At 51.9% G+C, this 17,825-nt stretch overlaps 1 protein-coding gene and 1 long non-coding RNA gene across 5 annotated transcripts; one reads left to right on the forward strand and one right to left on the reverse strand.

Annotated features, from left to right (window-relative positions):
• Nucleotides 1–3,102: 3,102 nt before the first annotated feature.
• On the forward strand, nucleotides 3,103–9,743 carry LOC136110687 (uncharacterized). Of its 4 annotated transcripts, none has more exons than XR_011742061.1 (4): nucleotides 3,103–3,125; nucleotides 3,703–3,824; nucleotides 5,553–5,753; nucleotides 9,288–9,743. It is a non-coding gene; the product is annotated as an uncharacterized lncRNA (long non-coding RNA). The 4 variants fall into 4 exon arrangements; XR_011742060.1 differs by lacking the exon at nucleotides 3,103–3,125 and adding an exon at nucleotides 3,151–3,170; XR_010652654.2 differs by lacking the exon at nucleotides 3,103–3,125 and adding an exon at nucleotides 3,450–3,541.
• Nucleotides 9,744–12,251: 2,508 nt separating this feature from the next.
• On the reverse strand, nucleotides 12,252–13,184 carry LOC136110766 (olfactory receptor 14A16-like). Its single transcript, XM_065854393.1, has one exon. It carries the CDS (start codon nucleotides 13,182–13,184, stop codon nucleotides 12,252–12,254), a length of 933 nt encoding a protein of 310 aa, XP_065710465.1.
• Nucleotides 13,185–17,825: the final 4,641 nt, after the last annotated feature.

Genomic DNA, 17,825 nt, shown 5'->3' on the forward strand with positions numbered 1-17,825 from the left:
GTTTTTGCCATTTTCACATTGTATCACTCAGCCTGGAGATGACCTGGGACATAGAGGTGGGCAGGGAAATGGAGATAGGCTGGGGATGCAGACACTGGCTGGGATGTGGCGAGATATGGAGATGACCTGGGTCACAGAGATGGGCTGGGACGTGGAGACAGGTTGGGACGTGGAGACGGGCTGGGTCATGGGAACGAGTCAGACCCAGCACAGGAGCAGGGAGCATGGTGCAGCTCCATCCCTGGAGACCTGTGCTTGTCCTGGACATGCCAGCCATGGGATACGTGCCCCAGTACAGATACACACCCATGGGACACACAACTGGCCCACAGGGACACCAGAGACACACGCACGCCTCGTGCCATCATTCCAGTTTATTGGTGGAGCTGTGGTGGTGCGCTGGTGTGGCGGTGGTGGTGGCCAAGGCTCTGCCGGTTCCACAGACGCCAGTGCTGGGGTTGGCTCAGCGGCGGCGGCGCCATGTCCCCCTGCGGCGGCGGCTGCTCCTGTACCGCCGGCGTCGGCTCCGCCCATAGCGGCGGCGAGAACAGCTCCCGTAGCGGCACCGGACGCGGAGGCGGCTGCGGCTGCGGCTCCTGCTTCGCCGCTACCCGGCCATGGTGGGGTGGCCGTCGCCCTGTCCTGCCAGAGGATGCCGCTCTGCACCCCCAGCCCCGCTTTTATAGGGGTGCCTATGGGGGGCCCTTTGTGACATCACCAGTGACGTCACAATGCCCCACTGTGGCAGTTGCACATCCCCCGAGATCCGCAGCCTTCAACCTTTTGTGCTCCACTGTGCCTGTCCCCACGTACACACCGAGGGTGGCACCAAGGTGCTCACAGTCACATCCTCCCCTGCCCCGGGCAGGGTGACTTCACCTCCACCAGCTGGGGGGGCAGGAGGGGTGGGACCCTCAGTCAGTTGACAGGGTCCTCAGCAAAGAAGGTGCCCAGAGAAGCTGAGAAGCTTCTGGACCATGTTGAAATGCCCACAGCCACATCTGATGAGGCTATAAAGCGGGGCCCCCACCGAAGACCCCCTTGGAGTGGTCTTCTCAGAGCAGTGGGTCTGTGAACTGGAGTCCTCCCCTCAGACTGGGACGCTGTCTAAGGAGACTGCCCGGGATTGAGGGCGCCTCACCTCCTCCTGTGCTGAGTGGTTATTTTTCTCTACTGGATGTATCCTGGAATGAGTCCTTGCCTCCCCCAGGCAAGTGAGAGCCCTCGCCCAGCCCAGGCGAGTGATTGTTTCTTCAGGGCACCCATGAGTCAGAAGCCTCTAGTTTTGTTTCTTGTGAGTGGATGTGGGCACGTTGTTGATCCTTGTTATTCTTACGTTGTCATACCCAAATAATCTCCTCAACTGATATTCGAACCTGAATTTTATGTTTTTGGAGTGATAAATAATTGTATAAACTCTGTTTCTAGTTTATTTGCTATGCTTTTCCATCTAGAATAAAGTCTGCTTTGGTGTGGAGGGGTTTCGTTAGATGGAGATATGTTGTTGAATTAGTCAGGCCCAAAGGAATCTCAAGGCCACTTTGAGAAGCTGAGAACAGAATCTGCTGTGAGAAAGAGGGGCGTTTCTTCATTATCAGGGCCTCAGCATGGCGTGAGTCGTCGGACCTATCATCGGTGGGGCTCCAGCGTGTGGACTGCCCGTGACACTCATTTAGCGAATCCATGCTTGGAGTGTGGACACATGATTAGAGAATAGTTGTGTATATAAGGAGGCTTGTTTCTGTAATAAAGGGCTTTGCGTGATTCACATTGAATCGGAATGGTGAGTCATTTATCGCTCCAACACTTTGGAACTTGTTGTCTGCCTAAAACTGCCTTTTGAGGTGCCTCTGTGACACCCACAGTGCTACCCGGGCTCCATGGCTACCCTCCCACTGCAACACTGGCCCCAGGTCACCACCACCATGTGCTGGCGGGTCCCTGGTCACTGCCCCGGTGCAGGAGATGCAGGAGGCGCCCCTGGGCCGGCTGGAGCCCCAGGGGTGCAGCAGGAGGAGGCACCACAGGGACAGAGGTGCCGGTTGCAGTGCCAGTGGCAGTGCCAGTGGTGCTGGTGCCGGTTTGCTTGTGTGCATGGCTTTTACTTTCCTGGTTAAACTGTCAGCCAGTGAGTTTTATCACTTTAAGTCTTCTGATTCTCTCCCCCATCCTGCTGGATATAAATACATCAAAAAGCTATGTTTTCATACCAGATGGACTATGGGTGAATTCCCAAGGACGTTTCTTAATATTTAGGACCTGTGATTTATTATATTTCTGCCACTGCTTGGGTTGTGCAGCAGCTCCTGGGATTCTTTAATACCTTGCTGATGATCACAGAAAAATCACAAAGAAAACTCTGCCCAAAACCCTGAAACTCATGTGCTGTCTGGACATACTTAAATTCTTCAATTCTAATGAAAAGGGATTCTCAGGGAAGGAAAAAGCCTCCCTGAGGCACGTGGAACAAGACTCACAGAATCAGCACTCATGGAACACATTGCCAATCACGCTGCTTGCCGTGGTTAAAGAAATTTGAATAAACAGCAAGCTAAATACAGATCTCATGAAAAGTAAAGCAGAGCTTCACAATTCAATATGTAATCCCTGTGATTAAATGGATTTTAGAATTAAAAACTGAAACGTCTGCTTCAATATACAGGTATGAAAGCCTGATCCGAATTCTGTAGAACACACAATTGTGGCACAGCCTGGAGTGATTCGCTTGGTTTTTAAATTTCACAAAGAACAAAACAAGTTGATATTTACTCATGTTTAGCCCACAGTCACCCACAATCCCCAGACCATTTCTGTAGTGTTGTTATCAATAGCTCTTCTCTCAGCATATACTACACTGCAGTTCTTTATTTGGTAAAAATGATGTAATTCTGTGCAGCACGACCCCTCATCTTTATCTTTCCACCTCTTTCTGGCATTAACAATGGCCAGATAAAACCTCTCAGCACAGACACTGAGAAATGCCCGCGGCCCATGCTCTGTCAGTTCGTTGGAGCTGCTGCTGTTCTGAGATCCCAGGAAGAGAAACTTCTCTTCAGCCGAGTTTAAAACGGAACCTGTTCTCAGCAGCCGAGCCTTCTCCTCTGTGCAAGGACAGCAAACCGCAGGTTTGGAACCCACAGCCCCTCAGTCCCACTGCAGCCAGCGAGGAGGTGACGAACGAGCGCGGACACCGAGTCCGCCCGCGGGACGCGCCGGTCGCGCTTTGTGCTGCGGGGTCAGCGGTGCGGAGGGCGGGGGGAGGAGCTCATCTGAGAGCTGAGGCTGACCTGCAGTTCAGGGGATTTTCCACTGCACTGAGCCACCATGACGGCACGGCTGCCAGAGACTCTTTTATTTTAATAACTGTTCAACTCATTCAGATTTCGTATAAAAATTTGGCGGGTCAGGCGAATAATCGGACAGCTCTGGCGGGGTCCTGCCGGCAGCGCCGCTCGGCTCGCCCCTCCCGGTGACGCAATTTCCGGCTGCAGCGGTGGGGCGAGCGGAGGTTCCTGAGCGGGTCCACGGGACCGATCGACGGGTCCGGGGGGGCGAGCGGCGGGTCGGGATGGGGGCGGGAGAGGCGCCCGCGGTCGGGGCGCGCGCACAAGGATCCGTGTGCGAACGGGCCCTTGGAGACCCCGGTCCCGGGAACCCCCGGAGCTGAGCCCACAGCTGCCGGTCTCTTGGTGCTTTGTGCAGGTGACCGCGCAGAAGCCGCCATGAGAAACCCGGGTGTCCCCAGCACGTTCCTGTTGGAGCAGCACGTGGCCTGTGCAGCTTCGTGTGGGACAAGGGAGGCGACTGTGTCCGTGTTGGCTCAGGTCGGTGCAGCTGCGCTTGGATTTAGAGCAGTGACCCTGGCTGGCTTGTTGAGCCTTGGGGGTTGTTTATTTCTGAGAATGGCAGGGGTCTGTTCAGCAGGTCTTTAATTACCGTGCACTTTTGCCCTGCAAGAAGCATTCATTTTTTAATGTTGAGATTTGGTCCAAGTGTCTCAGGTAGTTGTTTTTTTTGTTCAGGCTGTATGCAAAAGGTCAGAAGGCTTTTCCTCCTCATCCAAAGACTGACGTGGTGTAGGCCAAGGCAGAGCATGGGGGTCTCTGGGCACACACTGGTCTTGAAAGCTTTTCAAGGTTGTTTTCATGTGTCATTTCATTTGAGTCTCTCTGCTCTGCAGAAAGTGAGTCAAAGGAATTCCTGTGCCCCTGTTTAACTCAAACTAGATGTTTAGCTAAAGAGGGGAGATACCACTTTAGTGTGAGCCAATTCTGCTCTGCTTGTGAAAACAAGTTCAAAGAACCCCAAAATGTCTGTGATCCAGATTCTAACACTACTGGTTACATTTGCATTTCCATGTAAAGCACTGGGCAGCTGAGAATTGTGGTTGTTGCTGGATTAAGCTCCAAGAAATAGTCAGAGGTGGTGGATGCTCTTCTGTGTTGTGTCCCCCTTGAGCACCAGCAGCACAGGTGAATCGTTTTCAGGTAACAGCCGTGGCAGCAATGGGGGCAGAGTTTTCATGCTTTGGCTACGTGGCTGGTTTGTGCCCAGGGAAGCGCATCAGCCTTCTTGCCCGTTTTGAAGACTGGAGTGACATTTGCTTTCCTCCAGGCCTCAGGCACCTCTCGTGTTTCCCACGACTTAGCAAAGATGATGGACAGTGGCCTAACAGTGACCTCAGCCAGCTCCCTCAGCACCCGCAGGTGCATCCCATCTGGACCCATGGACTTATGGATGTCCAGATTGTTTTACTGGTCCATAACCCAGTCCTCATGAACCAGCCTCCTCCAGCCTCATGGGGGAACACTCCACTTTCCCCTAATCTGCCCGTACCTGGGGGCACATGGCAGGTGGGAAGGAGGTGTCGTTTACAGTGACACCCCAGGTGTCTGGGCTCCCCCAGTCACTCTGCTCATGGCCGTGGTGTGACCAGAGAGGACCCAGGGGTCCGAGTGCTGGCACAGCAGTGGGAGCATGGACACGGACACACACATCCACACGCAGGCGTAGCTTTGCTGAAGGGATTTACTGATTATGAGAGGGAAATGGCCCAGGGCTCCCAGGGGATCAGATGGGGTCATCCAGGGATGATGATCTCCTCATGCCGCTGCAGGGGGACAGGACACGGCGGTCACCATCAGTTTTAGTTCTGAAATCAGGGCCCAAAATGAGACCTCCAGTGTCAGCTGGGACATGAGGGGAGGCTTCTCCCCACCGTCTCTCTCTGCAGAGACCCAGAGAAGGAGAAAAGAGTTGGAGCCCTCAATCAACCCAGGACAAGACTTGGTTCTCCTGAGATCCATGTGGCACCCAGAGCTATTTGGCCAGTGTGTCATTAGCCCCGGATACCCCTACATCTCCCAAAACCCTGCCCAGCCCTCAGGGTGATTCCTGGGGTCTGTATGGCCCCAGAGCCCCTGCCTGGCCTGCACGGTGACCCTCTGGGTCTGTAAAGCCCTGCTGGGTGCAACAAAAGTCATGAGGGCAGCTCTGTCCAGCGTGGCCTGGAACACAGGTCATGGGCAGTCTCCTCTGTTTTCTTCTCCTAGATCCACGTTCTGCCCACCCAGACAGCTCAGGGATGCCCCGGGGTCCAGAACTCTTTGTGGGGCTGGAGATGCCCTGATGTTGCTCACCGGGAATAGAGGAGATGGCTGCACTACCACTTCAGCATCTGGAAGTTCTGGAACTTGGCGTTTCTGCTGCAAAACATCATCCACCCTGACAGACAGAGGGAGCCGGAGAGAAAGGTTGGGTGAGGGGCACACTTGGATGCACTGGGAGGCAGGAGAAAGCGATGGGGTCCTTGGGGAAGGTGACTCCAGGGAAAATGGGGTGCGTGAGCTTGTGTGTTGGGGCACAGAAAGCAGTGGAGGTCCTGGGGAAGGGGCTGTGTCCTGGGGTATCCTGGGGTGCACTGGGGTGTAGTGAGTTGTGATGGGGTGGAAGGGAATGCAATGGGAGCCCTGGGCAATGGGGCATCCCTGGGAAAACACTGGGGAGCAGGGATGTTCTGTGGGGCTGCAGGGCGTGCATGGGAGTGTACTGGGGCACACTGGGATGTTCTGGGGCACACTGGGATGCCCTGGAGTTTCATGGCCATGGGAGGGAGGGTGTGGGGCAGCAGAACTTGTGACACCTACCGCAGCCCTCTTCACTTGCCCGAGTTTGAGTCCCCCCTGTAGAGAGACCATGAGACCTCTCTGGTCACTGGGATGTCCCAGCCCCAGCGAGGGAGGACCAAAGTGCCCTCCAGTTCCCCAGACTGGATGCCCTCCAAGTCCTCCCCACTACTTATATGCAGGAGAGAACCTCCACTTGCTTCCAGCAATGTTCCTGGGAATGCCTGTGAAAGAAGAGAAAAGGGTTGGTGTGGGTTGGAGACAAATGGGGCTGTGGATGGGGCACAGGTGACAGCAGCCCCAGCCAGGCCCCTGGATTCTCCCTCATCTGAGCCTGAAAATCCCTTCTGCTCCCCCCAGCCTCATTCCTCCAAGTTTCACCTGGGATACCTGTTCATGCGGGGACCAGGGCTTGGGTTGAAGAAAAGGATAACATGGGAATTTGGGGCCTCCAAGGAGGAGGGTGGTTGGGGGGGACCCAGAGGCAGGGCACTGTTGTGAACTCGCAGAACCCAAGGGACCGGGCTGGGGGTGTTGGAGGGACAGGACTGCATGGGATGCAAGTGAGGGGTAAAGGAATTCAAGGGGAGGGGACACGGGGAATTCAAGTGAGGTTGTTGGTGGGGGCAGGAGGAAGAGGACAGCAGAGGAACAAAACGCAGGGTTCGGGAAAGTGTTTGGGAGGGGGTGTTCAAGGAAAGGGATCTGGGGACACTACCGCACTGGACAAGATGAAAGACAAAGGACGGAGTGGAAAGATGGAAAGAAAGGCATTGGCATCCATCAAAGGGAGGGCATTTGGGGACCCTCTATAGGACACAGAGGAGATCCTGAGGAGGAGATTTCTGAGGGGCCCAAAAGGGTGGAATGGGGAGGCCCAAAGAAGAGGGGTGTGGGGGCACCAAGACAAGAAACCAGTGGGAGCCCTCACTGGGGCACCACCTGCGCATCCTCCAGGGTGCACAGCAGGATGGTGAAGAGCAGGGCCATGCTGAGCACTGCGACCTTCATCTTCCTTTGCAGTGCAGGGAGTCCTGGGTGATGCCGGAGAAGGTGAGGGCACCTTTATCCCTCCCAGGAGGACTCCTTGCCCCTCCCCACACCTCCAGCCCCCAGGGCAAAGCTTGGCAGAGACACCCGCCCTGGCAACCCAGCCTTGGCACAGAGTCACCCCTGCACTGAGCACTGATCCAGCTGCCTTCCCTGGCATCAGTGCAGCTTCCTGCATGGGGCAGCTGCACAGGGAAGGGCCCAGGCATCCACAGTGGTGAGGGGGGACAGTGGTGTGTCCCTGACAGCCAGACACCCTATGGTGATGACCCACTGCTCCAACTCAAAACCATCCTGCAACAACCCCGAAAGCCTGATCCCCCCACCTCCCAGTGCCCCCCACCTCCCAGCACCACCATCTCCCAGTGCCCCTCAACTCCCAGGCCGGTCTTTCCCTATGGAACCCCCCCAGCGATGACACCAGCCTCAAATCTGGGGTCTCTAAGCACAATTATCTCTGAGCCCTTTCCAGCCCCTTAAATAAATGAGGGGCTGGGAGTCACTCCTCTTCTTGGGGCACCTGGGGCCCCAGGATTAGGGAACTCTGGGAGGTGGGAGGACAGCTGGGGCAATGTGGACAGCTGGTGACTGGGATCCTCAGTCACTGGTGGCGCTGCCAATGGGGAGCACTGGTGAATCCTGGGCTCTGGGAGAGGAGGGCTGGGCTTGGGGGAAGTGCTGGGGTGGTGTCAGTGCCCAGCTCCAGCCCACCCCATTTCCCTTGCACCGCCAGCCCCCAACTGGTCCAGTCTGCAGCCACAGCTGAGAACAGAGCAGAGGGAACATCCCCTGCCCTGGCTCTCACCTGCCCCTGCCTGGGGTCACTGTGCCCTCCCAGACAACCTGGATCCCACTCTGCAGAGCTGATCCCGCATGCTGGGTCTCAGTGTCCCTGTCCCCAACAAGGCTCTGGCTCCAGCCCTGTCCCTTCCTGGGACTTGGCCACAGCTCACCAAAGGCCCTTGTCCCCACCGACTGTCCCTTCAATGCCCCCATCCTCGGCTCAGGCCAGCGCTGTCCCTGAGCAGGACGTGGCCATCCAGAGGGACAAGATGAAGCGGGCGCTTGTTCCCAGGCAGCCGCTCGGAGCTCATTGCAGGACGGAGCTCCCCTGGCACGAGGAGGGATGTTTGCTCCCACAGCGGCTCTGATAAGCTCTGTTTGCCCGGGGCCCATGGCACAAGAAGCCCGTTCACCAAGATCGGTGCCTCACCACAGTGCCTCTGGACACTGGGGGGCAGTGTGACAGTGAGGGAGTTGGTTTATTACTCCTCTCTGAGTGGGGAGAGCTGATGGGTGAAGCTGCCAGCTTGGCTTGCACAAGCCAGGCAAGACCTTTCCAGCAATCAATCATTGTTACATCCAGGTTTTCTTGTCATAGAATCATCAAATCACAGAGTAGGTCGAGTCAGAAGCGACCTTCGAAGCTCCTCTAGTCCAATACCATCCAGGTATCACAAGTTCTGCGGGCCACAGACCCTTGGAACTCCTTTCAAGTGACATTTCTACCCCTATTTTTAGTCACCACAGCATTTGTAACATATTTTGTATCTCTGCACTTTCATGGCTAAACATGGTAGATATCTGAACACAGCACTTGAGCTTCCGCAACTAAACACTGTTCTAAAGGTTTTTTGGTTATTTCTTTGTCAGAGGACTAATTTGCACTCTGAAGTGTCCGGACTGTCACTGTTGTTTCCTAGAAACTCAAGTACTCTGGCTGGTACCGATTTGTAATACTTGGGATACACGGATTGGCTAAAGTTACCTTCCTGTTTTGGTGGCTGACTGTTTAAGAACACAAACCTGGAGTGCAGATTTCATGTTTCTGATGCTTAAGTAGCAGAGACAAAATATCTGAGGAGTTCCTCTGTCACGGTTGTGTTCTAGATCTGTAACTCTGAATTTGTGACAAAGGAGGAATGTGATTTTGGCTTGGGGTTTTTTTAGTTGCCCTGAATATACCAAGAGAGAACAGTTTATACAAATAAATTGCCACATTCCCTAGCCTATCAGAACATACGCTTTTGATATTCAGGTTTTACAATCTGTTTTCACTGCTTCATGTTGGGTTTTACTTGAAGTTCTGATCACCTTTATTTTTTCTTCTAGAAGTTGAAAGGAACCAGTGAGTGGAACATCAAAAGCAGCATGAAAAAAGACAATCTCACTTTTTTTCCTACACACTACACTGAATTCTAAACAATGTAGCCTTGTATTAATTTTCCAAACATTAACATAATGTATTTTCCAGTAAAACATAGGCTGTGTTGTAAATCCAAAGCGAGTAATGGCATGGTTTGCACAGTTCTGATGTGAATATTGGTGTTTGTACCCAGCAACATATTGTATTTCATATTGAATGTGCCAGAATATTTCAATATTTCCGGTCTGACTTTGTGTTGTACAGATAATGTCAGATTGTTTATAGATCATGTGGGTTCAAGGTTTGCACAGCTGAACGTGCTGCCATGGTCTACATCTGTCTGTCTAGAGCTGGTAACGTGTATGTTTGTATAGCTTGCTGTGTGATTTCTGTTTCTTGCAATAAAAATTGTTTGGAGTGTAGTTTTTGCCGTTTTCACATTGTATCACTCAGCCTGGAGATGTCCTGGGACATAGAGGTGTTTATCTCAATCCAAGTTTCTCCTTTCCCTTTCAAGGGAAGGGGGTGAGTGAGTGGCTATCATGGTTTTATTGCCAGCGCATTGAGTCTTTACATTTTGGTTATTGATACTTTGGTGACCCCAGTGACACATGTGGAACTTGTCTGCCTTTCGGAGGGATACCAACGCATTGGGCCTTGGCATTTTGGAAGCTTTGGTAATTTGGGTAACTTTAAAAAAAGGGAAAAAGAAAAGAAAAATAAAAAAGAAAAATAAGGAAGTTAGAGAAAAATGAGAAAACATTAAATAAAAGAGAAAACCAAGAAAACAGTAATTTGATAAAGGTACCTTTAGTGACTTTGTTGTTCATGCCTTAGTAAGTGCATTGTGGTTTGCGTCTTTAGTGATTTGTTGCTGTTGTTACTTGTGTCTCCGGTGATTTTCTAGTCCAATACTTATGGTTACCAATTGTCTGTTATTGTGATTGTGAAATAGGTAGTGGATAATCGACAGGAGGGATTCGGAAGGAATCCTCTCCCCGCCCTGGATTGTATTTTGTGATGTTGGAAAGAGATTGTTTGACTCCCTGGGGAACAGTAACCAGGGAGAACCTGATGGAATTTTGTAATCAGTGGAGGCCACTGTAAATAATATGAATATGCTGCACAGATCTAGGTGGGTATACTTTGTGGTGTGTAGTATAGTAGTGCATTACATGTAATATATCATAAGTATATTTTAAATCACATATTGCCTATTGCATAATGCACATTACACAATAAATAAGGATACATAGGCATTATATTTATCCCCTTCAGATCCGTTTGTTTTGACCCTTGAACAGGATAATCAGGGAAAGAGATCGAAACACTGTTGTATAGGGCAGATATTGGCAGGGAATATACAGGTTATCGATAGGTCGATCCAGGGTGGGATCCTAATATTCTTAAATCTAGTGATAGGCTGAATCGTTATTGACAGTGGATTTTATACAGGATCAAACACTATACCTACAGCTATAAATATGTCAAAACTTTTTGAGATTAAACAGGATTGTAAGGAATCTCTAACTGGGTTTTTAAACCATCTTAAAGGGACATCTTGTTACAGCAAATGATTGAAAAAAGTTTAATCAGGTAATAGCTATGCAATTACATACTGCTATGGCTATGCACTTATTAAACACGAAGGGGAGATGTGGCAGTGTACTAAGATCGGGCCTGTGAGAAACTGCAAGGGTCGACAGTGTGAGAACAAGCGCTAGTGGAAAAATACGAGAGGCAAGTACTGTATGGTGCATGATACATCAAGGACAGAGGGACTGATACAGGATTGATACATCAAGGACAGAGGGATAGCTTATGATAGACAAACACTGTGTTTATGGCAGTAACTTTGGTGGGAACACAAAATGCATCACTTATGTAATGACTAACTTGGCAAATCCGCAAATGTTTGAGCAAGCATCACAGCAAGTATAAATGCAAGCCTGAGTTTGTAATAAATGTCTCTTATTGCACCTTCCCAAGAGTCCGTGCCTCATTCACTGCACCCTCACTGGCTGTTTGTTGAAACACAAAACCATGGGCTGATCCTGACTGCCTCTGGGTGACCTCCTGCACCACAGCACTGCCCTTCCAGTGACATTTCTTTCTCCTGATATCCAGTATGTACCTCCCAAGTTGTCCTTTTCAGTTATTTTTTTTTCCGCCTCTCCGACCTCTTCCCCCTATCATGGAAAGCTCGACTATCTCAGAAACTGCTCTTCAGGCAGGGACCCCAACCTGTCAGACTTCTCGTGGTCTTTAGCCTGACCAGAGAGAAGTAACCTCAGAATGATCTGGCAACATGGACTCCTTATGAACCTATGGATGTTGAGAGGCAAAGTATTTCCCTTTTATACACAGATGCCGGAGTCACTGTGTTTCTTTGACCTCCTGCTACCACTCTAGGAGGCTGGGAGGCACCTCAGCCCTGCCATTTGTCACCCTACTCTGCACTTACATGAGATGCCCCATGGCACGAAGAATGGACACGGGAACTTCTGTTTCAGGAAGCACAACCTCGTGCTACATTCAGGTGGTTCCTCAAAGGATGTAACTCTCAACATGAAATCAATTCAAGGTGCTGTCTGTCACACTGACCTTCATGGAACCCCAAGGCATAGCTGATGGTGTTTCTGCTCACTCAGGTTCATCACCTCAGAAGCACTTTGTGCATTTGTTTACATCTTGTCTGTACAATGCAAACATGGACATCTGACCTACTCATTAGTTGTGCTGCCAGGGAGGGACAAAGAACCTCTCCAAGCTGAAGTGAGAAGCCAGTGCTGAAAATGGTGGTTGTGAGGGGCCAGTCCATGATGATTGACCTGGAGCAGGTTCTCTAGGGTGTCCAGTGGACATGGACACAACCACTTGGTGAGAAAATGATTTACATTATATATGCTATGCAGAAGATGATGGGAAGTTTATTGCTTCAGAAAACAGCCAGTAATCAATTGCCACACTGAATCCTTGAGCTCCTGGTTCCTCATGCTGTAGATGAGGGGGTTCACTGCTGGAGGCAACACCGAGTACAGAACTGACACCACCAGATCCAGTGATGGGGAGGAGATGGATGGAGGCTTCAGGTGGGCAAATATGACAGTGCTGACAAACAGGGAGACCACGGCCAGGTGAGGGAGACAGGTGGAAAAGGCTTTGTGCCGTCCCTGCTCAGAGGGGATCCTCAGCACTGCCCTGAAGATCTGTACATAGGAGAAAAAAATGAAAACAAAACAGACGAATACTACTGAGAAAGAAATCACAAGAAGCCAGACTTCCCTGAGGTAGGTGTTTGAGCAGGAGAGCTTGAGGATCTGGGGGATTTCACAGAAGAACTGGTCCACAGCATTGCCCTTGCAGAGTGGCAGTGAAAATGTATTGGCCGTGTGCAGCAGGGAATAGAGAAAACCTGTGGCCCAGGCAGCTGCTGCCATGTGGACACAAGCTCTGCTGCCCAGGAGGGTCCCGTAGTGCAGGGGTTTGCAGATGGCAGTGTAGCGGTCGTAGGCCATGATGATGAGGAGACAATACTCTGCTGAAGCTAAAAAGACAAACAGAAGAAGTTGTGTAGCACATCCTGCATATGAGATGGCCCTGGTGTTCCAGAGGGAGTTGGCCATGGATTTGGGGACAGTGGTGGTGATGAATCCCAGGTCAAGGAGGGAGAGGTTGAGGAGGAAGAAGTACATGGGGGTGTGGAGGTGCTGGTCACAGGCTATGGTGGTGATGATGAGGCCGTTGCCCAAGAGGGCACCCAGGTAGATGCCCAGGAAGAGCCAGAAGTGCAAGAGCTGCAGCTCCCGTGTGTCTGTGAATGCCAGGAGGAGAAACTGGGTGATGGAGCTGCTGTTGGACATTTGCTGATTTTGGCTATGGAGTCTATCATAGAAGAAAAAGACAGTGAGAATTTTGGGGAGACTTATCTGAGCACCATTTAAGCGATTTCTCATATATCCTCCCCCTGCTCCACACACCCTTGTCCTTTCCCAGACCTCCCTCCAGCTCCGTGTCTGAGCCCTGGGTGGTGCTGGCTGGAGGTGCCGTGAGGAGCAGGGCCTGTGCCCGCTGGCTGCTGAGGAGTCAGCCCTGCTCTGCAGCAGTGGGGTCATGGGAACGGGGGGCAGGGGACAGTCCTGGGGTTCAGCTTTGTCACATGAAGCTGCTCTTGGTCCAGAAAAACCTGTCAGCATCTGCACGCCCAGGGATAAGGAAATGAGATGGCAGAAGGCCGTTTTTGATGTTTGTTTTGTTTACAGCTCTTTCTCCCCTCTCACCCTGGGGAATGCTCTTGGATGTCAGAAACCATCAGCATTTCTGCTGCTCTCAGGGAGAACAGAGTGAGTCCTGCTATGCAAAAGGATGCCTGTGGCTTAGTGCAGAGTGAGGGCAGCTGGTCTGTCCCTCTGTCTTGCTCCAGCTGCCCTGGGCTGGCACCTTCTGTTACCCTGAAGAGCCACCAGGCACTGCTGAGAGCAGAGAGATCCACCTCAGACCACTACACATCTCACCCTTTTCTAAGGTCTCAGCAGCCAACATTTAGCGAAAGGAACACGTAGCTCATTTCACCAACCAAACAACGTTTTGTCTGTTGTACCATCTCTGCGCTTCTCTTTGGGGCTTTCAGATAACACGAAGATGCTATAGGACGGGTTTGCATCCCAGAGGGAAGCTCACAGCTTGGAAGGAAACCTCAAGGAGATAGCCAAGTGTGTTAATGCTAAAGTTAATTCAGGGAGATTCAACCCCACAGACTTCATTGCCCACAGCCCCACAGGTCAGAGCAAAGCTGGGACACCTGTTCCCATGGACACACCTGCGGGAAAGGACCCACAAGATCAGGCTGTGACTTTGCAGCTGAAACTGCCATCCCCAGAGAGCCTGACAGCAAGAACAAGATCACAACAGCAGTGACCCAGAGCAGGGGAGCAAGAAGGAAACATCCCGTGAGGGTGGGTGTGAGAGAGGCCAGGGCAGAGGCAGCCGGCACTCAGACAGCGTCACCCTTCCCCAGCTGTGCAGCCACCTCCCAGACCCCAACATTGCCGGGCAGCTGCTCTCAGCCCCTGTGCTCTGCAGAGGAACTGGAGCTCTGGCTGCACAGGAGCTGCTTCATGCCTTGGAGCCCCCGGCCCTGAGGGCAGAGGCTTTGCTGGGTGGGAGAGGAGGCCAGGGGGCTGCTCAGGGGAGGGATCTGCACTGCGGGGGATCAGTCAGAGATTCCTACATTCTCCCTCCCACAACAGTTCTGGTTTGAGTTTCCTCTCCTTCCCAGATCATGTCACTGCCGCCAGGAGATTTTCCTCCTGGGAGGTGATTCCCTGTCCCATGTCTTTTCCCTGTCAGCGCTCACAGACCCCATCCCAAACTCTGTGCCCTCGCCCTGGCCCTACAGACACCTGCCTGTTTGCAGGGCACTACCTGGGAGCATCTTCCTGTTCGCAGGCTGAAAATAAAGACAGGTGGGTGATCCTGCTGGGTCCAGCAAAGGCGATGCTGCATCTGTCCGTAGGCAGAGGAGTCACTGGAGGCTCATCAGGAGCTGACTGCTTGAAGTTACAGCTGAGTGGTCTCAGTGACTTGTTCAAGTATGAGAGCTCCTTTTCCATTTCTCCTCTCAAATTCCCCAAGAGAAACAAATTGAAAACATAGACTCGGGAAAACTCCTTAGCTTTACTGTAATACCTGCCTTTACCTTCTCTTTCCTTCAAAAAACCCATTGGAAAAATCCTGGGGGTGATGTGGAGATTTTATTATCCCTGATCCATGCAGGACTCTCTTGACAACAGAACAACCCTCTCCAGCCAGGAGCTGCTTCTTCCACCCAGAGCTGCTTCTCTCAGTGTTTTTGGGATCTGCCAGGCTGAATGCCGACCCTGGCAGGCAGCAGAGTCCCTGCCCTGGCACACAGCCCCAGGGTTTGCAAGGACCCTGCTCTGAAGGGCAGCCCAGGGCACTCCTGGATGCACATCCAGCTTCACACTCTGCAGCCATCCCTGGGTGAAGGAGAGAGAAGGTACAGCAGAGAAGCAGAGCTCTGTATAACGTCTGTTTTCTCTACACTGGAGAAACTGCAAGGGCCCTCCTGACAGATGCCATAGGCTGTGGGATGTGCCAGCTTTAGGATCTTTTTAGGAACTGTAGTTGAATTGGGCTATAGCCAGAGACTTACTCTTTTAAGGGCTGTGAAGATTTGTCTCTCAATGAGCTCTCAGCATCCTCCCACCCTGTGTTGTCTTTAACCTCTCTCTGCCTGGCTCCTCTGCCCTGGGTGCTGCAGGCAGAGCCCTCAGCCCTGCTGCGTGTGCAGAGGAGCTGCTCCTGGGCAGAGCTGTCTCTCTGCAGCGCTGCCGCTCCCATGAGCTCCCTGTGTCCCAGGAGCCCAGCCCAGCTCAGCAGCCCATGATGTTCCTTTCTCTGTCCCCTCTGGGCTCCCTCCAGGAGTCCCTGGAGCTCTAGGGCATCCTGCTGTGAAACAGTCCTCCAAGCACAGTGATGGTTCATATCGAAACACAATTAAAACTCCAAAAGGAATTGAAGGACACCAAGATAAGCTGTTACTACTTCATTAACAGCTGAAGAAGAATCCTAAATACTACTGAATTTACTACTGAAATTTACTACTGAAATTACTACTACTGAATTTAGTAAGACGAGGTATAGGTAGACCTGAGATACCCTGTCTTTGCCACGGTTGCCACCAGCAAGGTCTTCCAGGCCTTTGTGCTTTCAGGCAGGACTCTGGAGGGCAACAACTGTGGTGGAGGGGGATCAAGACAGGGCTTTCATGAGCAAACTGCAGCCTTACCAGTCCTTGGGACCAGAGGGTTTGCATCCAAGAGTCCTGGGAGAGTCTTTTTCCCCAGGAGGTGCTGGTCTGTTATGATCCCAGGAAGAAATCAACTCAGAGTCTGTGAAGTATGGTTTAAAATGCTGTTCATTAGGTCTGGCACTACAAGAGGTGTATCACAGAACCAATCTATGTCCCTTTAGATAGTGGGAACCCAGGTGGTGTAGCACTGAACAGGCTTCTGACCCAAATGCTCTACTATGTTGCCGCAGCTGAGGTACTGTGGCCCAAACGTGCACTGCTAGGAGGTGCCCCATGTCTTGTCAAAGCCCTGATGCTCACCTTGACCTGGTCCTGCCCAGTAAGCAGGAGCTGACCAGGAATGTAATAATCAGTGTCAGCCTTGGCTGTCATGACCGGGACATAGTGGGCTCCCAGGTGCCAAAGGGCAGTGAAGGCAGCAGCAGAGCACAGACCTGAGACTCCAGAGGAGGAGTCCTTGATGTACTTGGGAGACTCATACAAGTGGTGCCATGGGAAGCAGCTCTGAAGGTGGAAGGATATCTGGTAGGCCTTACAGGACAGCCTCTTCCAAGCACAAGAATGATCTCTTGAAGTACCCATGAAAAAAAGCATTCATCTCAGGAGGCTACTTGCCTGAACTGACTGAGCTCCAGGACACAAAGGCAACACAAAGGAGGTGGAAACAGCAGAAGCTGCAAAGGAGGAATTGAGAAACCTTGACCCAGAATGTTAGGATGATGCCAAAGTCAAAGATCCTGTAGGCTTGATAGCTGCAAGGGCGGGTAGGGGAAGCAAAATGAGCTGACAGAGGCTTGGAGGGTCATGCAGAATGAGTCCCACTCTGCCTGGAGACCTGTAACCAGTGGACACTGCAGAGGTTTGCATCTTGACTTTCGCAGCCTTGGAGATGGGGAATGCTCCCTGCTGGGGGTGGCTGTGGCAGGCCATCCACAGGGGTCAAGGTGGTGCAGACTCTGCTTGAAGACATTCCTGTAGCCCAAATACATCAGGATCAATACAGAACTTGCCTTTCAAAATCAAGCTCTTTATTCACTTTGCCTCTTTGCCTTGACATCTTTTCACTTTGACAGCCCTCCTGAAATCTCACATAACATCTGAAGACAAAAGGAAAATTATGTCCAGAGTTGGCTCCTCAGGGTGTTTTGCATTTCAATTAGCCCTGTGGTGCCCAGCTCCTGAACTGCAGATCCTTAAAGATGGAACATGCCTCTAGAGAAGCAAAAGTCAGCAGCGAACCTCCAGGTTTCTGAGGGTTTTACAGGCCCTGCTGAAATCCGTCACTGAAAAGACCATGTAGGGAATGAGCGGACAAGGTTCCTGTCCCGGGGGGGCTGGTGAAGCAGAAAGTCAGAGACACTTGTTCCAAGAGGAAATTTAAATGTGGAGGTCACTGTGAAAACCCTTGAGCTTCACCAAGCAGGGTGACAAAGCGTGGACCTGCAACCCCTGGGGACAGGTATCCTTTCACTCTTGGGATGCTCTGGGCTCTTCCTGGGGCCAATGTGATGTGGGAGTGTGTGCAGGTCAGCAGTAGGACACCTCCTGGGCTCTGTGGGGGCTGGATGAGGAAGCAACAAGCCCTTGGAGTTGTAAGGACTTGCTGTGCTCTCGTGGAGCTCAGTGTAAGAGACAGAAGCCATAGTCAAGAGGACAAGGGTCTCAGTTC

Source organism: Patagioenas fasciata, chromosome 21 (genome assembly GCF_037038585.1).
Source record: "Patagioenas fasciata isolate bPatFas1 chromosome 21, bPatFas1.hap1, whole genome shotgun sequence".
NCBI lineage: Eukaryota > Metazoa > Chordata > Aves > Columbiformes > Columbidae > Patagioenas > Patagioenas fasciata.

Bases quoted from the DNA above. Each gene is read 5' to 3' on its own strand.
- LOC136110766 (XM_065854393.1), bottom strand. From the start codon at position 13,184: ATGTCCAACAGCAGCTCCATCACCCAGTTTCTCCTCCTGGCATTCACA.